The sequence below is a fragment of the Schistocerca piceifrons genome, chromosome 4, assembly GCF_021461385.2.
Source record: "Schistocerca piceifrons isolate TAMUIC-IGC-003096 chromosome 4, iqSchPice1.1, whole genome shotgun sequence".
Taxonomy (NCBI): Eukaryota; Metazoa; Arthropoda; class Insecta; order Orthoptera; family Acrididae; genus Schistocerca; species Schistocerca piceifrons.
In genome coordinates this window covers 485,789,492-485,812,675 of record NC_060141.1, presented here as the reverse complement: position 1 = coordinate 485,812,675, position 23,184 = coordinate 485,789,492, and the positions used below count along the sequence as shown (strand labels likewise).

Genomic DNA, 23,184 nt, shown 5'->3' with positions numbered 1-23,184 from the left:
AGCCTCGTTTGTGGTCGGATGAACTCTCTCGAAGAAATCACACTTCAATTTTTTCAACGGTTTCGTTAAAGTTGCCTTATATTTATTAGTTTGTATTACCATTTGCATCGTAATCAATAAAAAACGTTCATGTGTGTATCGCGGGAAACACCCTTCTCCAGAAAATATACATAGATTTTTTAATGCAACGTAACCGAGGTTCCACTAGCTATTTAGATTGGTTTTTCGTCTCCAACATGAGGAGGGGTGTCATTGTAAGCGATAAAACTGTGACATATTTTGATTCCTTTTTAAATGAAACGAACATTGATTTTTACAATCGTTTATGGTCAATTTCACCCAATTACAGCATTCATAGTGCAAAAAGGTTAGTCACAGTTATTTCTTAATCTAAATTTCACCGAAATTTTTCTTGTGATACGCGCGTTGTGGTATTAAATTTCTTACCTCCTTCAAGCTGACCATGGTATACCACACTGCGCAACTTCATGTTTATCCGTGGTTTGAGGTTATGGATGTTCTTTATCTGGACCATTTTCAAGTGAATTGCGGCTACATTTGAATCCATAATTGTTACGTACTACGGAGGAATATTTTTAAAGCAATCATTAACTTTGAAAGAAAATCTGTTTTCAACAAACCATCCAAAATAATCTAACGATGGCTGATATTTGGTTAGCAATTTACAAAATTGTCATTTAAAAGGCGTGTTTTTAAAACCAAGTGTTGTTAAATGACATAGTATTTTTTATCATAAATGAAAGTATTTTCTCTGTTTCTCCGTGTTTGTAGCTATCTTTTGAAATAAGGGATGTCTCTTTGCCGGGCCCTGTGTTATAGGAGCGACGAGTGTCTCACATATGTATCGCTATCTGTTCCATATTTAATTGGTGTTTCGGGGTTACATCTTGTGGTAACGATAGGAGCTATGAGCTTCTTTTTCTTATTTATTAAATGGCCTTCAGTGTGAGTCAGCTGGCTAGAAAAGTGGAGCAACAAGCTGGTCAGGCAGTAAACTTTCACTCGCGCGAAACTCAGCGGGCCCTTCTCTCGCAGCATATCATCGAAATAATGGACAGCAGGCAGATTACATACTCCTAGATTTTCATTCCAGAGTGTTAGCAAAGGTACGAGCAAACATAGTAGATTCCCAGATACATCAGTGGCTCGAAACTTTAATTGAGAAAGAGTGTTCGCGGGTACGGACGCGGCGTTCGCGGGTACGCGGCGTTCGCGGGTACGCGGCGTTCGCGGGAGAAAAGGGTACCGTCAGGTGTGCCTCACGGAAGTGGGATAGGACTACTCTTACTTGTATGCGTAAGTGAGCTGACGTGTGGGTTAGGAGCAATCTCCAACTGTTTGTTGGTGACGCTGCAGTATACGCGAAAGTATAGTCTTTCAGTGACTGTAGAAGGATACAGGATGAGTTGTACAGAATTTCTATTTCGTTTACAGAGTAGGCAGCTTTCCCTGAATTTATAAAAATGTAAATTAATACAGATGAATAGAAATAATAATCCTGCAATGTTTGACTACAGTATTAGTGGTGTATCGCGTCTCTTGACACACCCACGTCGATTAAATATCATAGGAGCTAGGCTGCAAAGCTATATTAAATGGAACGAGCCAAAAGATTGGTTATGGTGAAGATGACGGACTTCAATTTATTGAGAGAATTGCAGGGAAGTGTATATTATCTATAAACGAGGTCGCAGACAGAAAAAGAGTACAACCGATTCTTGAATACCGTTAGTGTGTTTGCGGTCTCCACCAGGTCGGACTGAAGGAAGACATCAAAGTAATTCAGAAGGTGCTGCTAGATTCGTTACCGGTAGATACAATCAACGTTGGAGTATTACGGATGCAAATCTCTGGAGGGTAGACATTCTTGTCGCGAAACGCTGTGGAGGAAATTTAGAGCACTGGCATCTGAAGTTGACTGCAGAACGATTCTGCTGCCACCAACGTTCATTTTGTGTAAGGACCACAAAAGTAAGATGAGAGAATTTAAGGCTCGTGCAGAGGCATATAGACAGTCGTTGGTTAGTGGTGCTGCAAGGTACACTCCGCTATCACCATACATTGGCTTGTGGGAATGTATGAAGATGTAGAAAGTAAACAGCCGCCGCAACTATACAGGGCAATGAAGCTTGACAGGAATCTATACCTCTAAACACATCTATACATATCGTAACTAGACCCTGTCGCGTTTGTCTGTATATGAAGGCTAACCTCACAACTACTATTGGAATTTTCATACGGTTTTTACTTACACATACATTCATGTGGAAACTGTGTAAGTTACCACTACACCAGACAGGTCGTATTGCCGTTGATATCGGGTGATTAAAGTGCAGCTGCTCAAAGATGTCCAGTGTGGGTTATAATTACCGTATGGTGGCGAAACGTCGTAGATATTTCGATGCCTTAATGCGGAACGAACGTAAGCAAGAAAAATAGCTCCAATTTGGCCACCAGGTGAAAATCTGGCGCTGAGAATGCGAAAGAGACGTATAGAAATATTTCCATGTGTAATGGGTTAGCAACAGGATGTGGGCAAAAGGTCAAACAAGTGAGAAAGGCTTAATGTTTTTATTATTAACTACTGCTTACATACTTTTTGAATATATGCGTCACAGATGTCAACGAGATGCTGTACAGCGCCAGATCTGCACCTGGTAGCCAAGTTTGGAACTACTTTTTTCCCAACGTTAATCGGTTCTGCATTAACGTTTCGCTGCCGTACACTAATTATAGCCCACAATGGACCTCCATGAATAACTACACACTAATTATAGCCACCCAGTACTTAGCGCTATCCATTCGAAATCAGGGTACATGTAAACCAATCCCTTCCACCAGTACAGATTCAGAGCAGATCTGCCTGCTCAGCCAACACCAGAAGTAAAATTAATTACCTTCCACAGTTCTGCTTGACTTCCTGCAGGATGGGTTGTAGTTCTAAGCCAGTAATGTCGCAAGCATATATGGGGGTCACAAGAAATATTCTGAGCCTACACTTTTTTGGAGAGCTGATGGGGAGAGGGAGGAAAAAACACTTCGCTGCAAACAGAACTACTGCAGAGAGAAGGGGCGACCTTCCTCACCACACTATACACGTTTATTGCTTCATATCAAACGTCTGCGGAGCTCAACAGTAACTACCATTTTTTGTGGAGTGGTCATAGGTTGTGGCGCGCCTGCGGTGGACCGGTAACTGGTTAATTGTCTTTCCACAACAGCATAGTAGTCTTCTAAATGGCTTGGACAGTGCTACTGCACACAGTACTCTTTGATTACTAAACTTTTAAAAAGTTATTTAAATTCTTCACGAGGAGCTGGGCTGCACGCGGATTTGACTAGTTTCGATACATGTAAAAGGTAGGAAAACCCAATGTTTTTAAAAATATGCATCGGTGAAAAAACTCCACCACCTTCTTTGGAATACTTTACACAATATTTAAAATGAAATCAGTGATGTCGATGCCGCTTTGATAATGATGATTCTAGTGGTGCATAATAATAATAATAATAATAATAATAATAATCGGTAAAAACGGAATAAATAAGACAATGGGGCCCCTTGGAACTGAAGGAAGCAACCAACAGTTTTGTAGGAGGATGACTGAGGAGGGAGGAAAGGGAGAGGATGAAGTTGGAACGTTGTCTGTGACTGGAAGGCAGGGTATATGTCGGGGCATGTTTCATTGTTAGGTAGTGGGAAGTGGTCACAGTTCAGGCAGGAGAGGATGGATCACTCATGGAGGTGCATGGAGAGTGGATAGGATATTGGGTTTTCTGAATAGTGTAGTGGATTCGAAGGTACTCTAAGAAAAGGTGGTATGGTAAATCGGATAGGATGCGAACTGGCAAAGGTAGGCGGATATGGAAGTTGAGGTGGTGTCAACGTTATTTTCAGGATTTTTATGCTTTTAGGAAAGGTGGAGTTCTAGGAAATACTGGCGAAAATTAGAATTGAGTAGATTAGGAATTTGTGGGTGACAACAATGGCACAAGATCTCAGGTGTGCCATGTTAGTAGTTGGAGTTTTAGTGGTTTCGCCGGCCGGGGTGGCCGAGCGGTTCTAGGCGCTACATTCTGGAACCGCGCGACCGCTACGGTCGCAGGTTCGAATCCTGCCTAGGGCATTGATGTGTGTGATGTCTTTAGGTTTAAGTAGTTCTTAGTTCTAGGGAACTGATGACCTCAGAAGTTAAGTCCCATAGTGCTCAGAGCCATTTGAACCATTTTTAGTGGGTTTCGGGCTCACGTTGTAAGATGAAGAGGTGCGCATTCGATGTTAGTTTTCTATCAAGAGTTAATCTGAGTGACGGAAACACAGATCAGTGCGTCTGAAGATTGTGGCCCGGATTTTATAATACATTTACTTGAAGTTTCGACATAATACACCGCTCGAACAGGACATTAAAGTGACATTGGAAGGAACTGTGGGCGTGTTGATGGTAGGTTGGTAGCATATTGCATGATGAATATAAGAGTTGTTGGTTTGAGAATATCTGCAGTTTACATGGTGTACGAGGGGAAGGAGAGGACAGACTTCTGGGACATCAGCAGTCCAGCGAAGGTTGGACGGGTGTGGTTGATTGTATTACATGTGGTGGTGAAGGCATAGGCAAGAGTGATTATATTTGTAACTTGAGCCGCCTCGAATACAACTGATGGGAGATAGCGAGTGGTACGCCAGGCAGCGCTCAGGGACAAATCGTTATAGGCAGAGGATTTCAGACGGCTACCGTTTCAAAAGTAGGGAGCCCACAATGAAAAGAACGGTTAATCAGGTTAAGGAGGTGGTATAATTAGATGTGTGTGTGTGTGTGTGTGTGTGTGTGTGTGTGTGTGTGTGTGTGTGTGTGTGTGTGTGTGTGTGTGTGTTTTATTTTATTTTGAGGGTCGTCTCCTATTGCAGGCAAGTTCCAGGGTGCCATATCTATCTCCGGCACAGCGCTCAGCCCATGGGCGCAGGTCTCGTCCGTGGAGGCCCGTCGCCGCGCCTTTCGCCTGGGCGAGCTGGTGGGCTGCCGCAAGAAGCAGCTGAAGGACAGCGAACTCTTGCTTGACTGCCTGCTCAAGACCTCTGCCGAGGAGCTGGTGCGCCAGATACCCAAGATCTTGGTGGGTACTCGTTTAAGCAACATGCAGGACAAATTTCGTAGGAACTGGATAGCTGGGCTTAAAGTGCTGTATTGATATGACTATTGACGATTGGAAGGAACACTGACGTTGGGTTGTGACGTCTGTTCCCATGGGAATGGCAGTGAAGAATCTGGAAGCAATCTTAAGACTTCTTTCCAAGATTCCTCACGTTGATTGAGGCGGAGATGGAGATATAGTTTAGAAATGTACAGTAGCAGTAGCCACTTACAAATTACAGAAACATAGAAACAATAATTTCGCTGTCTGAGAAATACATAACTTTGAAAAACGGCTTCTTTGAACAGGAGTGAGTGTAGTGCGAAGTCAGAAAATAGTTGCTTTCCAAGTGTATGCGGGACTCAGACCTGATAAGTATACTCGTAGATTATCAGAAATTCTTAAGAAATGTCACTGTTGACTAGTGGCAGTCATTCAACAAAGGACCAATGAGGAGGCTTCCTTTGAAGGTGAAATTCCTTTCGTAGGACTGACTGATATCCAGTAAAGTATATAGTTTGTCACTTCTAGGAAGAGATAACTGTAACATTTGTTTTGCAGTTTCTGCATACGTAGACTGCCAGGGACAATATATTCGAAAAAGATCCTCAGCTAATTTTCAAGATAAGTCGTAACCTTCCTTTACTGGACACGTGACTTCCTGCATCAGCCGGCTTTAGCATTACGCCTTACTTCATCAGTAACTGTGACTCAGTAGCAGCTTAGACTTGAATTTTACATTAGCTATCAGTTATGTATCACTCACCACATATATTTTAAAGTTCCTGAAATGAAGGAAAATATTTAAAGTGTTGTTATAGAAATATGGAGCGCTAACTGAATAATCGAATATTTAAACAAATATTATTAGTAAGGGTTTGAAGACATACAGCATATGTGAAATTGGCAAGGTATTGGATACCTGCAAATGAGGATTGGTTTTCGGAGCCATCTCATACTGTTTTTCATAGCTAATTTTCCATTCAGCAATAATGTAAAATAACTGCTCTGAAAATTTTCGTTCTGAAGCCAAACACGAAGTTCTTTTTTCGGCAAGACTTAACTTTACCTAAATGATTGGGCCAAGAAGTATAAAAGCCTGAGACGCATCAGTCAACTGATGTAACGACACTCATACCAGGTGTAGAAGTGTGAAACCGGAATTTCCCTATACAAGGTGAGTCACCTAACATTACCGCTGGATATATTTCGTAAACCACATCAAATACTGACGAATCGATTCCACAGGCTGAATGTGAGGAGAGGGGCTAGTGTAATTGTTTAATACAAACCATAAAAAATGCACGGAAGTATGTTTTTTAACACAAACCTATGTTTTTTTAAATGGAACCCCGTTAGTTTTGTTAGCACATCTGAACATATAAACAAATACGTAATCAGTGCCATTTGTTGCATTGTAAAATGTTAATTACATCCGGAGATACTGTAACCTAAAGTTGACGCTTGAGTACCACTCCTCCGCTGTTCGATCGTGTGTATCGGAGAGCACCGAATTACACAGGGATCCAAAGGGAACGGTGATGGACCTTAGGTACAGAAGAGACTGGGACAGCACATTACGTCCACATGCTAACACCTTTTTATTGGTCTTTTTCACTGACGCACATGTACATTACCATGAGGGGTGAGGTACACGTACACACGTGGTTTCCGTTTTCAATTACGGAGTGGAATAGTGTGTGTCCCGACATGTCAGGCCAATAGATGTTCAATGTGGTGGCCATCATTTGCTGCACACAATTGCAATCTCTGGCGTAATGAATGTCGTACACGCCGCAGTACATCTGGTGTAATGTCGCCGCAGGCTGCCACAATACGTTGTTTCATATCGTCTGGGGTTGTAGGCACATCACGGTACACATTCTCCTTTAACGTACCCCACAGAAAGAAGTCCAGAGGTGTAAGATCAGAAGAACGGGCTGGCCAATTTATGCGTCCTCCACGTCCTATGAAACGCCCGTCGAACATCCTGTCAAGGGTCAGCCTAGTGTTAATTGCTGAATGTGCAGGTGCACCATCATGCTAATACCACATACGTCGACGCGTTTCCAGTGGGACATTTTCGAGCAACGTTGGCAGATCATTCTGTAGAAAGGCGATGTATGCTGCAGCTGTTTGGGCCCCTGCAATGAAGTGAGGACCAATGAGGTGGTCGCCAATGATTCCGCACCATACATTTACAGTCCACGGTCGCTGTCGCTCTACCTGTCTGAGCCAGCGAGGATTGTCCACGGACCAGTAATGCATGTTCCGTAGATTCACTGCCCCGTGGTTTGTGAAACCCGCGTCATCGGTAAACAGGTAGAACTGCAACGCATTCTCTGTTAATGCCCATTGACAGAATTGCACTCGATGATTAAAGTCATCACCATGTAATTGCCGATGTAGCGACACATGAAGCGGGTGAAAGCGGTGACGATGCAGTATGCGCATGACACTACTTTGACTCAGTCCACCGGCTCTCGCAATGTCCCGTGTACTCATGTGTGGGTTCATGGCAACATCAGCTAACACACCAACTGCACCCGCTTCTCCTGTGACGGGCCTGTTACGGACCCGTTTGCGTGCTACGACCATACCTGTTGCATACAGTTGGCGGTAGATGTTTTGCAATGTGCGGCACGTTGGATGCTCTCTGTCCGGGTACCGTTCTGCATACACCCTGCAGGCTTCAGCTGCATTTCGTCGACACTCGTCATAGATGAGTATCATCTCCGCCTTTTCAGAGTTCGAATACACCATGGTCACAGTTCCTACAACACTACACTATCACAAACGTCTGGTAACACGATGTACTACAGCTGGTCTGCGTGCGGAGACGAATGCAGAATAACAATAGCAGCAAGCGCTACATGCGGGTCTGGAACCGCGTGGCCGCTACGGTCGCAGGTTCGAATCCTGCCTCGGGCATGGATGTGTGTGATGTCCTTAGGATAGTTAGGTTTAAGTAGTTCTAAGTTCTAGGGGACTGATGACATTAGAAGTTAAGTCCCATAGTGCTCAGAGCCATTTTAGCTACATGCGGACACTGCGACAGCTAGACCAAACCACAACAGTGTACTACAGCCACACTCGTAAACACGGTCGTCATCGTAAACATGTCCCTGCAGATTCTGCTCGCCGACCGTGGCCCGTGTTTGTTACAACACGCAACTGAACGTCGGAGGTTTCAAGCGTCAACTTTAGGTTCAGTATCTCTGGATGTAATTAACATTTTACAATGCAACAAACGGCACTGATTACGTATTTGTTTATATGTTCAGATGTGCTAACAAAACTAACGTGGTTTCATTTTAAAAAATGTAGGTTTGTGTTAAAAAACATACTTCCGTGCATTTTTGTATGGTTTGTATTAAACAATTACACTAGCCCCTCTGCTCATGTTCGGTCCGTGGAATCGGTTCGTCAGTATTTGATGTGGTTTACGAAATGTATCCAGCGGTAACGTTAGGTGACTCACCCTGTATATGGTGCTATGCGTCAGTGTAGGGCCCGTGAGACAGCGTCTGCAGCGCCATCTGCTTCGTGTAACGGCTGACTACGAATGTCAACACACATGTAACGCAAGTTCCATACATTGGTGTCTGTTTCAAATCCACAAACACGTAGAGTTTTGTGCCTACCAACTAAGATTTGTGGACAGCATTGGTTTTCTGTTATCATTTGAAGAAAACTGCTGCAGAATCGCATCTAATGCTTGTCGAAGCTTTCGGCAAACATGTTCTTGGGAAAACATAGTGTTCCGAGTGGTTCAAAAAATTCAAATGTGGTGGTTTTGACGTGAGAAACGACGAAAGCGGGAAACCACGGAAAAAGTTAGAGACAACGAATTGCAGGCCTTGCTGAATGTAGATGGCACTGAAACTCAACAAGAACTCTCTGAACGATTGAATGTGATGCAGCAAGCGTTTCTCTTCGAATGAAAGCTATGGGAAAGTTACAGAAAGTGGGAAAATGAGTTCCACATGAAATGAATGAAAGACAGCAAGCAAATCGAAATGTTGTGAAATGCTGCTCGCCAGGTACAAAAGAAAGTCGTTTCTCCATCGAATAGCGACAGGTGATGAAAAATATACATATTTTGAGAATCCTAAGAGCCGTAAATCATGGGTGACTCCAGGCAATCCATGGACATCCACAGCAAGACCAAATCGCTTTGTAAAGAAGTCAATGCTCTGTGTTTGGTGGGATCCGAAGGGTGTCATCTGTTACGAGCTGCTAAAACCTCGTGAAACAGTTAATACTGTTCGCTACCAGCAGCAAATGATCAATTTAAATCAAGCATTACGTGAAAAACGACAGAAATATGGAAAAAGGCAACACAGTCATATTGCTCCAAGATAACGCCCCATATCACGCAGCGAAACGGGCCAGGGAAACGATTGAGGCGTTCAGCTGGAGAGAACTAGGGCATGCTGCTTTCTCTCCAGACTTGGCTCCGTCTGATGATCGTCTATTTGCACCACTGGGACACGCTGTCGCTGAACAACGCTTAAATTCGTATGAAAATGGCTCGCTGACTGGTTCGCTTCAAAAGAACAACTGTTCTTTATGGCGTGGCATTCATACACTGCTGGAGAGTGTGAGAAATGTATAAATAGCAATGGAGATTATTTTGAATAAAATATTGTTTGAAACTGATAAACAACAGACGTGTAATTATTGCAACCAAATTCCAGTTTCGTACTTCTACACCTCGTATATCATTGCAACTGATGTACTTGATAGTAATTCGTACTATGCTTCTACTGGTTAACGAATATTTGATGCTAATAACATGGGTGATACCAGAGATCGCAAAGACAGCCACTACACATGTTAATTTCCCTCCCCCCCCCTCTCTCTCTCTCTGTAGTAAATTGCAAGTTCTCTGTTTGTTATTTATTGTAATGTAGGAACCTGGTGGAACGTTGGATGGGCCTCATGGTAGGAAGGGGCCCTGGTGGCCAGTGCCTGGAGCTCTTTAGAGAGAAAAATTGTCTTCCAAAGACAAGGCAACTTGGAGCAGGGGTAGTGACCTGGGAACTGACTGTCAAGAGTCGGCCAATCACCACGGTAGAGTGGCCTGCCCCGACCCGTTTGCCTTTGTGTGGACGATTTTATAGTGGTTGAGTCTGTGCCCTGGGTGTGTCGGTTTGCTGGCGGACCTCTACCTCTTTGCCCCAACTGTTACCTGCCATCCCCTGCATCAGTGCAGGCAGGTAGGGTCTGGCACTGCAGTCTCAATGTTTCCACACACACAGTCAGATGGTCGGCTAGCTGCTCAGTGGTGTGGTCGGAGGGGGAGACTAGTCGTGCTGTGAATTGGCTGCTTAAGGTAGACGTTTACGAGTTCTGTATTGCCCAGTTCAACGCCGGCAGGGTGTGAGCGGTCAAGATGCCACACACCGAGAGACTACCCCAACTCTGGCTAAAAGGGGCCAGTATAATGAACCAGGTCGTACATTCGACCAGTGCACAATAAATTTTTAGAAGTTGGTCTCTCTACACAAATAACACTTTGGTGGAATGTTGCTTTTTCTAGATAAGTGTAAGGTGCCAGGCTGCTCAGGAGATATTTGCTTTCTCAGGGGAAGCTTGGCAGCTGTTCCCACACTTATTAAAAACTGCCATAAATTCAAGAACATTGACATAAATAAATTCTGTTTAGAGCAGCATCTAGAAGCATGTGCAACAGAAGTAGAGTTCCATAACAGATCCTATATAATAGTAAATATTTACCGAGCACCTACAGGAAATTATAATCTATTCATAAATCATCTAGAAGCTCTTTTGGGTTATTTAACAGGAAGAAACAAAGAAATTTTGATTGCTGGTCACTTTAATACAGATTTTCTAATGCAGTCTTCCAGTAAACATTTACTGCAGTTAGTAATGTTGTCTTTCAATCTAACTCAAACTGTAAACTTTCCAACTAGGATCACTAAATCCTCAAGGACAGACATTGATAACATTTTTATGGACAAATCAAAGCAACAAAATCATATCATAAAACCTGAAATAAATGGTCTATCAGATCATGACATGCAGCTCCTTGTTTTAGATGTAAATTCTAAGCAGATTATCAAGACTGCTAAATCTGAGTACAGGAGAGTAGTCAATCAACCAAAAATTGAGTGTTTTAGAAAACTGCTCAAAGATATTAACTGGAAAGATGTTTATAGTGCTCATGACATGAATGAAAAATTAACACATTCATGAACAATGTCAGTACCATGTTTGAAAACTGTTTTCCTCTAAAAGTTTCCCAAATTAAACGGAAGACTATAATAAAACCATGGATTACACAAGGAATAAAGATTTCCTGTAAGACAAAAAGGAAAATGTATCTATTGACCAAGAATATCTCCAACGCTGATGATGATTTAGCTAAATACAAGGAATACTTTAAAATATTAAAAAAAGTAGTTCAGACATCTAAACAAATGCACTGCGAGAAGAAGATAGCAATCTCAGGGAACAAAATAAAAACAATATGGGATATAGTGAAAGAGGAGACTGGTAGAACCAGAAAGGAACAGAAGCAAATAGCATTAAGGGTAGATGACACATTAGCAACCGATGGGCATAGTGTGGCAAATCTATTTAACAAGTACTTTATATCTGTTACTGATAGAATGGAATTGTCAGGGTCAGTAAATAATGCCCTTGAATATCTGAAACTAGCCTTTACAAATAGCTTCAGGTACATGAAAATGTCACTCACTTTACCAAAAGAAATAACTTCCATAATAAAATATTTAAAAACAAAGCATTCTAGTGGTTACAATGAAGACATTTCCTGACTGGCTAAAATATGCAGATGTTAAGCCTCTATTCAAGAAAGGGGATAAAGAGATACCAACAAACTACAGACCGATTTCACTTATGCCAGCATTCTCAAAAATTTTAGAAAAAGTAATGTACAGGCAGCTGCTCAACCATCTGACCACAAATAACATGTTATCAAGAACACAGTTTGGATTTCTGAAGGGTTCTGATATTGAGAAAGCTGTTTATACCTACAGTGAAAATGTACTGAATTCATTAAATAACAGATTACAAGCAGCAGGTATTTTCTGTGATTTGTCAAAGGCATTTGATTGTGTGAACCACAACATCCTTTTAAATAAATTAGAATTCTATGTTGTCATGGGCAGTGCTGCAAAATGGTTCAAGTTGTACCTCACTAACAGGAAACAAAGGGTGTCAGTGCAAGGGCCTAGTGAATTAAGTCATCATTCATCATCAGAATGGGAAGAAATTGCATGTGGTGTCCCACAAGGATCCATCTTAGGGCCATTGGTTTTTCTTGTGTACATTGATGATCTCTCATCAGTTACATTGCCAGAAGCAGAGTTCGTTTTGTTTTCAGATGACCCAAGTATTGCAATAAATAGTATGTCGAGTGTAGTTCTAGAAAAATTTGCTAATGATATTTTCATGAATATTAATAAATGGTTTAAAGCCAAACTTCGAAAAGACTCACTATATGCAATTCAGAACCTGTAAGAGGTTCCTACCCAGCACATGCATAAAGTATGAAGAAGAGCAGATAGAAGAGGTTGACAGTCTTAAATTCCTGGGATTACAACTTGATAATAAATTCAGATGGGAGTAGCACACCACAGAACTGCAGGAACGCCTTAACAAATCTGTACTTGCAATTCGAGTGTTAGCAGACATAGGCAACATAAAAAATGAAAAAGCTTGCATACTTTGCCTACTTTCATTCCATAATGTCATATGGTATAATATTTTGGGGTAACTCTTCAAGTTAAACAAAAGTTTTCAGGGTCCAAAAGCGTGTAATACGTATTATTTGTGGAGTAAATTCACGGACGTCCTGTAGAAACCTCTTCAAAGAACTGGGTATACTAATTACTGCCTCTCAGTATATTTACTCCTTAATGAAATTTGTCCTAAATAATATATCTCTTTTTCCAACAAACAGCTCGGTTCATACATTCAATACCAAGAACAAAAATGACCTGCACAAGGACTTAAAATCACTTACTTTAGTTCAAAAAGGGGTACACTACTCAGGAACACTGATCTTCAATAATTTGCCAGCAAACATAAATTTATTTACAAATAAAGATCAGTTTAAAAGGAGCCTAAAAGACTTACTAGTGGCCAACTCCTTCTACTCCATTGACGATTTTTTTAATAGAAACAAATGATATATTGTGTATACTCATACTATTAGTATTGTTATTTCAGCTCAAAAAAAAAGTTCCACATCCACGAGGATCTCCTCACCACGGATCTATGGAACGAAAATCTAATCTAATGTTTTCTTCTCCGTTTGTGGAGGAGGAAGTGAGCCAGACAGTCACCACTCCATGTGGATTACGAATTTCTCTCACAAGGTGGAGAGGAAGGTCATTGGGGAATCTAGAAAAAAGAAAAAAAACTGTTAATCCGAGTTTAGGATGCAGATCTAGAGATTTCAGATACAAGAATACAGCACATTGGACTATGTAAAAGGATGTCTGAAAAGTAAGCATTTGGAGCTTGGTTTTCTCGGAATTACATGTGTGGCAAGGCAGCCCATTCGATAACTCGTAAAACAACTGGTATGTGGGATGTTGAACTGCTAGTTTAAAAAAAAAGTCACGTTGGGCAATGTTCTGCCGACCCTACTCATTGGAGTATTCTTTTGTGTGGGTCTTTCGCAGAGCAGAGAGAAAAGATGGAATTTTTCGGGCACTCGAGATGGAGTTGTGGAGGCGGACTCTCGTGCTTTGGAAAAGTGGAAAACCAAACGTCCTGAATTTGCAAATGTGGCAGAAGGCAGACATGAATTTCTGAGCATTAGAAATCACACGATGGCTGATGACTAGTGGCTGGTAGCAAGTCCCGTTATATGCAGAACTAGACTCTCCATCACATCAGCTACGGAGAGATTACATTGCAACACAGGTTACCCAGGAAGGAAAACAATGAAGTATTTTTCTTTGGTCGGTTGCTCCTAAATTTGATTAGATCCTATTATTTGACACCAGGTCAGGGATTTGCGATCTCATCCATGAATGAACAGACTGTCGTTTGCATGTGCAGTTCCCATGTTTTTCTGGTATGTTCAGGCCAATAGCTGCACACCCATGTGTGATAATGCCTTACCGAAAATGATCTACCGAGACGACACTTACTTCCATCCCACTTACTCCTTGTGGACTTTGCCCGTTCAAATTAGCTCTGAATTCAATTTGTGTCACTGTTCAGAATTTGCAGCTTCCTTTCACTTTGAATTTTAATACTAATATGTAATTATTACTTCATGTATTTGCTTACAAGCATAATTGCAATTAGTTGCGGTTAAAATGGGCCAAATCTTTAAATTTAGTAGTTTGATAAACCGCTTTCTAATTAATTACTCTTAACCAATACCTGGAACTCATTTACGTGGACGACTCAATTCATATCATTCAACCCGCAGTGCGACAGATTCATTTACGTATCTGAGTTGATGGGGAGCTGTTTGTCTCGATCGACCCAAAAGGTACAGAGAATTACAGCAGCCAAAACGATTGACCCTGCTGAAGTCTTACAAGCTCTTTTGTCAAACGACGTACAATGTACGTCAGTGCTTAGATTTGAGACGTTGATTTCGTAAACAATGTCTTCATAAGAGTAAGTAATAACTTATTAAAATTTCCACTTAATCACTGGTGGTAAATCAAATCTCTGCGCGCACAAAATGACCATTGGAATGCCACGAGATTTCGTCTCTCATTCATCATTGACGATGGACCATGCTAATGTTTGGACGAGAGATTAATGCAGACTTTTCAACTGCAATTGTTATGAACAAACAATGGACAAAAGTAACTGATAAACATGGCATTTGTTGATAATTCGAATCTCCTGCATCAGGGCTAATGGAACTAGTTGGTGCGACTAAAATGCTCAGAGATGACATGCCAAACACGCTGTACGTGTGTAATGAGAGAAACGTGGATAGTAAGTTACGTATGTTTTGAAACGGCAAATTTCACACAGACGCTTCTCTCTGTATCGCATCAGCCTGTCGTGAGAAGGTACTGCTGGAAACAATTGCATTTTATTAAGTACAACATTTATATCGTCTGCAGATGGCCGTAATTACTATAATTAGTAGAATTGGTTCCGATCGTCTTAAACGACCATACTAGGAACCAGGTGCTGCTGTTAAAATGTCGAATCCCGTCATCAGAAAACGTAGTTACTATTGAGAAGGGAAATTAAAATAACTTTAAAGTTTCCATCTCTCGCCACTAACAAATGACAATGGAATTACAGTACATACCACACGTACTGTATGTGGGAAGGGGAAGGAAAAAATCCATCATAACTGACCTCACATTTCCAGTATTACGTATCAAAACACAAAGTGAAACGTGGTTTCATACTGTAGTACACACAACCGATCTGATGAATGTGCCCTTCAGTACCCTGTTCAGTGGCTGAGGAAATTGTGAGAGTTTATATGTAGATGTTGGTACTAGCGGCGAAAATGCTCAGAGTATTTTATGTCTGTCGGTGGCATAATTTTAGTATGAATATTAATGTCCTTTCTCCGACCGCTTTAACAGAAGGACTTTCATTGGTTTGAGCAGATCATTAATTCAGTAACGATTTTGGGTGAATAGTTTACGTATCCAGGATTGTAAAAGGGCTGTTTACATCTTGCCAATGGTGTTGTAGAGATGTATTTATTTGAAGGCCATTTGCTTACCATTCATTACACGATCAAATATCGTAAAGTTCTGCAAGAACACATGCTTGGCATTTTATGACTAAACATTACAGGCACTTGGCCTATGTTCGTTAGTCGTGCCACATACGTTGTGAGTGATCGAGAGTTGTCGCACTCCACACCAATTTATTTAGTTCCACGAGTATTTATCTAAAAATGAAGGTCTAGATTGTCGTCAAACATACTCGAGTACTTAATCAGACGAATCGCTGAACGTGAAATGCGATTCTGCTTATGAGCTGGAGCGAAGGGGCAATGGAACTAGTTATCTTTTTTTTAAAGTCTTGTTACCTGAGTTACATTGTTACATTAACGTGAAAGTATGACTGGATAACCGGAGGAATCGCCAGCTAACGCGCGACGAGACACGAACCGTGCTTCACTGTTCACTGTGTGCGTAATTATCTACCCAGATCCACGCGTTCTGTAAACACTGGTCATTGCACGCTCAGTGCACCTCTTCTGTTGCCCTTTGTTCATCTATTGTGGGGTAGTTCTGCCGTATTGTATATTAAGGTAAGCGCGTTCTATGGAACCTCATGTGGTCTTTTACCCTCTCAATAGCTAAAAACGTCTGAATGTATTATTATTCTTTAGGAATTGTTAAGCGATGTAGTATGAACTAAAGCTGTGTAGCAGGAATGATAGTTTGTAGAGTCGTATTTTCTTTTAGACAATTAGCGCCCACGCCATGCATTCCTTATTGAGTTCTGAGGTTGATTCGAAGCCATAGGTTCTAACAGCAATATATCCATAGGTTGGGAATAGCTAAAATCCCGCTACTGAGGTTATACGTGGACGTTGATGGAGTGTATTTCCTTTAGAGTTACTTCTGAATTTGTCCGTAGTTGGGCGTGGGGTGGCACAGGACGTGCAGCTACGTGTTTACATGTGGAACAGTAATCGCCTGAGGGACCTCCACTGTCCGTTAACGATACGGTTTTCTGCTTGGAGCTCCATCAGAAGTTCACTGTAAACAGGGGTATTGCACCTCCATCCTACCGAAGCTTCTTTCATAAGCCTAAATCTCTGTCGACTGCGCTGAGTGAGAACTTTTCACCTCTGCAAGAACAAGCGTGACAGATATTTCGCCAGCAGTATTGATGGTCAAAATGTTTTAACAAAGTCGGCTAGCCGCGCTGAAACGCTGAATAGTCGTAGTAATGATTAATTATAGACTATAGACTATAGCCATAGTAATGACTATGACTAAAGTTGTAACAGACTGAAATGCACATCTTTTCAGTCAAGAGAGAGAAAATATAAGCCTAATATTAGTCAACACAGCACCGTTCAGGATAAGTCCCGTAATTAGTCTCATACGCCAACGATGGCGACTCTCTCCTAATATTTTAGACAGAAGGCTCACCGAAATCAGCAACAGATGATAATGAAACTTTATTACAGATGGTATAGATATAAAAAAATAGTAAGGCTACATCGCAGTTTGTTTCTAATACTGGTTCCGCTTACATTATCATTAGACCGAAATTAATGTAGCAACATGAAACGCGCAGAAGGTAGCCGTTACGAGATGCAGTCGCTTTTAATTCGTATGGTATATTTATTATGATGAAAAACGGAACTAATAATTAAATATGGAATATGAATTGTAATGGTTGGAGATGAGAATCAATGGTGGGTCGGGAAACAGTAAACAGCTGTTGGTCACCCACTCATGTGAAGTATCGAAATGATGAAACGCTTCCAACGAAGCTTAGAAAATTTTGCGTGTACATTAAAAGATCACCACATAGTGACTGTTTCCGAGGGGCGTTAGGGGGGGGGGTAAGGATGGCATTTAAATTCCAGCTATAGACTCGAAGGCAGAGACAAAGATGTTTCCTCACAATACAGGAACATATTCTCAGAAAATTAGTTTGAGTAAGGGGAACGTATTACATCTTCGGGAAGCAAGTATACTGGAACTTTCAAATTTAATGAAAGCAGAGATTGGATAAATACAGTTACACAAAAATCTGTGAAAGAGCAGAAATTACTTTCTGGATCAGCAAGGCTGGCAAGAAAATGATCAGAAATTACCTGAGCGTACTAAGGGTACAATGATTGGTATAAAGGACAGAGGTATGTAACTGAAGCTTGAAAATGCGACTGATCCTGATGGGATGTCGCATACATTCTGTATGAAACATGCGGAACGATTGGCTTCTTCATTGGTAAGTCTGTCGTACATCTATGTTAACAACATAACCTCTCAGATGATCGGAACAGGTGTGAAGGCGCAATTCGCTCCAGTTTTCGAGAGAAGTCTCAGGACATTCCAGGACCTACAGACTTGTCTTACCAACGTATACTGCAGTGACAAGTCATGGGGTACCTCCTAATACCATGTGGGACTACATTTTTTCCGGGCGTAGTGTAGCAGTTCCATGTGGTTTGGACTCAACAACTCACTAGAAGTTATCTGCAGAAATATTGAGCCTTGCTGCCTCTACAGCAGTCCACAACAGTGAAAGTGGTGCCGGTGCAGGATTTTGTGCCCAAACTAAGCTCTCGATTACCTCCCATAAATGTTCAATGGGATTAATGTCAGGCGACTTGAGTTGCAAAATCATTCGCTCGAGTCGTCCAGAATGTTGCTTAAACCAGTCGCGAACAGTTGTGACCCACTGACATGGGCGCATTGTCATTCATAGAAATAATTCAATCGATGTTTGGAAACATGAGATTCATGAATGGCTGCGAATGGTCCCAAAGTACCCGAACACAGCCATTGCCAGTCAATGAACTTTTCATTTGGACCAGAGGAGCAAGTCCATTCCATGTGTACACAGCCTACACCATTATGGAGCCACCATCAGCTTGCACAGTGACTTGTCAACAACTTGGGTCCATGGTTTCTTGTGGCCTGAACCACACTCGAACATTACCATCGGCTCTTATCAACTGCAGTCGGTACTCATCTGATCACGTCACAGTTTCCCGATCTAGGGTCCAACCGATATGGTCATGAGCCCAGGAGAGGCGCTGCAGGCGATGTGCTCTTAGTAAAGACACTTCGGTCTGCTGCCACTGCCCATTAACGCCAGATTTCACCACACTGTCCTAACGGATACGTTCGTTGTACGACCCACATAGATTCCTACAGTTATTTCATGTAGTGTTGCTTAGCTGTTAGCACAGGGAACTCTACGCAAAGGCTGCTGCTCTCGGTCATGAAGTGAAGGCCGTCAGCCACTGCGTTGTCTGTAGTGAGAGGGAATCTGTATTCCTGCATACGGCTATCCCATGACTTGTCACCTCAACAGATTTGCCGTATAATTAGAGCTTGTGCTCGTATATGTTTTTGGGGACGAATCAACTTCTGTGGGAATAAACACCGATCGTTTAACATTTACATTTTTCCATTCGTCTGGAGCCTGTAGACGGCGGATTCTCGGTTTATATCGCATTTTTCGGCTTACAGCAACCCTACGATAGGTCGCCTACTAAAAAAAAAAAAAAAAAAGAAATACGTGCTTATGTAATACTGTAATATGTACCCGACTGTATTCCACTCAGAGCTAACAAAATACAGTTCCTCGCTCTTCCTGAAGAGACAGAATCAGAAGCGAAAGTAATGTTCCATGTGCCCCCAGCGAAGTGTTAAAGGACCGTTACCGTTCACCATGGGTATTGAAGACTAGGTAGACAACATTTCTAACCCTTCTACACCTGTTAGGCTATGCGCTTGTATACACACCGATAGAAAATCAGTGGAAACTTTATATGATCTGTGCTTGGCACAAAGAAGTCATCCGGCTCTCATCATAAAGATAACGCCGTGCCCATAAATAGACGAAAATAAGCAGAATCGTTTGATTAAAAAGCCAGCATTCCGTCCCTGAAATGAAAAAACCGTAAAGTATCTAGGAGTAAATGTCAGCGGCAATTTTAGATTTCGCGCTCACGTAAGCCTAGCGGTGACGAAGTAAAATGCCAGACTGCTACTCATTGGATGAATCTTGAGAAAACGTTACATAGCGATGGAGGCAGCTAACAAAACCAGACAGACCATCTCTCGAGTACAGTGTGTCGGTTTGTGGGCCTTGCCATGCTGGATTAACGCTAAAGACATAAAAGATTCAAAGAAGACCTTTGCGCTTTGTTACCAGATTGTTTCGTCAGTGAGAGTGTGTCACAGAAATGCTGGGAAGTTTCAAATGGTAGCTACTGTTATTCTCACAAGTCTGAGAGTATGTACTGCATTAGAAACGCTTCTGCTACCTGTTCTCCACTATTACACACCTCTACAAAAGTTTCGAATATCATAGTTTACTACGGCTACGACGAAGACGATGACATTAGTCTTTACTAGCGAGTATGTCTTCCCTGCATGCGGACGAGTTCTTCCACTCTGCGAGGAATGCCCTGGATGAGATCATCAAGTTTATCTTGGGTTATGAGGTCCCACTCCTCAATGACAGCTTCAGTGAGGTCATGAAGACTGTCAGATGGATTTGGACGCTGTGCAATGGCAACCTTCAAAGGTCCAATGCATGCTCAGTTGCGTTCATATCTAGGGACTGTGCTGGTTAATGCATTCGTCTGATGTTGCATCTTTGAAAATACTGAGACATTGCTAGAGTACGATGCAGTTGCGCTTTGTCATCGACTGGAATGTTGTCACTGACTTACTCTCTAGGGCCTTACAATCGTTTGTAGGACCTCTTGGAGGTATTTGGGATCTATCAAATTGCCGTAGGTGGGAATTGGGGGGCCCGCCATCCCAACATTATTGCCGCCCAGAACATTATACATCTACTTGCAAACGGATGTACTTCCTGAACGTACTGGCGATTCTGGGGTCGTCTAACACTTCTCCAAACCCCAGTGTCCATTGTCCGGTCTCAAATCAATCCTGGTCTCGATGTGCAAGAGACCAGGTTGGAGGAAACTATCTAGCATTGATGTTGCCATAAGAGACTGATCACTGCGAGGTCTATTGTTCACATTTCTTGTCTCTCTGTACTTTGTCCACACCTTAGACACTCCACTTTGACTGACATGTGACCGATCAGCAACATCTTTCTTTGTATGATCTACTGAAAATAAAGCCACTACCCTGACTCTGTCAACGTGTTGTATGCCTCTACGTGGCGTGTTACTTCAGTGCTGAACACAAACTGAATGAAGCTGCTGTTGGCACTGGACTGCTCGTGATAGGTCGCTGCGGTAGCGGTACGTTTACATGACTGGGAAAGGCCACAAAGCATGCTAGTAATAAACACCATCTAGCATATGGGCTCTAACTGGATAATTCATAAAGTACGTAGGTCAACGAGGCCTCTAGTATCGTAGACTACATTTTACGATAGTATTTCAAACTTCTGTTGAGCAATGTAAATTCATTCTTTTTCTTTCTGCAGGTGTTACATTTGCCTGTTAGGCCCTCTTGATTTAATTTATTGATCTTTCCGTCATTTCCTCAGACTTCCTAAATATATTCTGTATAATGGATAGTAATTCATCACTAATTTTGGATTACGTCATCTTTCATTCTCGTGACACGATCATCCCGGATGTTTGCTCGTTTAAGCTTTCCACTTACAGTACTATCTAACGTCAGAATTCCTCATCCCCTCAGCTAGTGAGTACCCAGCTGCTGCCACTCCTGTATTGTTTGTTCATTTCTTTTTGTTACCGTCCATGACACTTCGAGATGCCATGATTGGTCCTGATATTGTTTTGACGAGGTTAGTTTCCTTTTTTAATTTAGTTCTGAGGATCTACATGTTGTTAATGTTATTAAATCTTTATACTTTCCTTTGTATGTCAATTTGTCATGAATGAGAGAGTATTTCTGAAGAAGCTGATCGCGTTTATTGTTTCTAATTCACGATAATTCATTAGCGTTTACTTGGAAACTCACTCCTGGCCGCTGAGAACCGTAGGATTTGTTGCCTTTGAATATCTTATATAACTTAGCTGTTACGGATAAAATATGAACAGCTACTTGGAGTGTGTTCTCGCTACTAGCGATCACAGTGTGATCAGTAGCAAAGTGTGACATAGTAATTCCTTTCGCTGAAGTCATAAGTATAGAAACTTATTTACTTACCAATTGGCTCGTAATGGTAATTAAGTGTAAAAAAAAATCAGATAAACCATATCCATGTATACTCTCAAATATGTTCTGGTCATAGATTTTCTATTTCCTGAAATGATGATTTCCGATGTTACGTGCAGAGGTATTACTCTCTTGTTCAATATCTCCCATGGCTTTTCTCTGCTTTCTGCATCTAAAAGTTTCATACAGTCTGAGGTGTGTGTGTGTGTGTGTGTGTGTGTGTGTGTGTGTGTGTGTGTGTGTGTGTGTGTGTGAGTTCTTTCTCAATGATTTGTCTAATGGCGAGTGTATTGTGGTATTGTGTATAGTCCGTGTACGATCTGCATTCCATAAAACTCGGTCGCCCTTGTAACAGAATATTTTCAGAAATTGTTGGTAGTATCTGTGCTGCTATACTAGAACGTTTTGTACCCCGTGTTTAGCAGAGATGGTCCTATAGTTTTCACAATATCTTCTGTCTCCTTTCTTGTAAATAGGTATTAGTCTAGCTGACTTCCAGGGAATTTTACTTCTCCAATATATGTTATGTAGTTGAGAAATCTGTTTTTCATTGTGGGAATGCACATTTAATCAGTTCTGTGTTTTTTTTCTCCATTTTACACATTTCAGTTGTAATGGCAGTATACGACAACCTACGGCTGTGCAGCAAGGGTTTAAATAATGCTTAAGAATAGAAATCGCAGCATAATTTGTACTTACCTTTAGGTCATTGCTCTCGAGAAAAGTTCATTGTCATTCCATTAAAATCCTGCCTTCTTAGGTTTTGTATGCTGCCTGTGGATTTAGTAGCTGTCATATTCTTCAAGAATCTACATCTAAATCTACATGGATACTCCACAAATCACACTTAAGTTCCTGGCAGAGTGTTGAGCGAAGCACTTTCACAGGACACTGATCAGACAAAACATTACGACCACTGCCCACCGCGACGCTGGATGCCGCCTAATGGCGGACACGAGACTCTGTAACAAATGTAAGTGGAGCAGACAAGGAGGGGATCACCCTAGCAAAGATGCAGGCTGCAGAAATAGGGTAATACATTGATATAAGCGACTGTAACAACGGGCAGATTATCATCACTCAGTCTGTGAACGAGCTTATCGAAAGTGGCGAAGCTGTTCGGATCTTCACGTGCTATTGTCGAGAGCATCTACTGAAAGAAAAAGGACAGAGAAACTACCACTAGGCGCTAAATGGTCAGACGTCCACGGCTCTTCGCAGT

General features: G+C 41.7%; 1 protein-coding gene across 1 annotated transcript in view; it reads left to right on the top strand.

Annotated features, from left to right (window-relative positions):
• LOC124795934 (venom carboxylesterase-6-like) overlaps positions 1-23,184 on the top strand; it is a 122,319-nt gene that overhangs the window by 57,410 nt on the left and 41,725 nt on the right. The window contains exon 5 of the mRNA XM_047260014.1: positions 4,928-5,133. Coding sequence (XP_047115970.1) covers positions 4,928-5,133 — 206 coding nt within the window. The remainder of the gene's footprint in view (positions 1-4,927; positions 5,134-23,184) is intronic.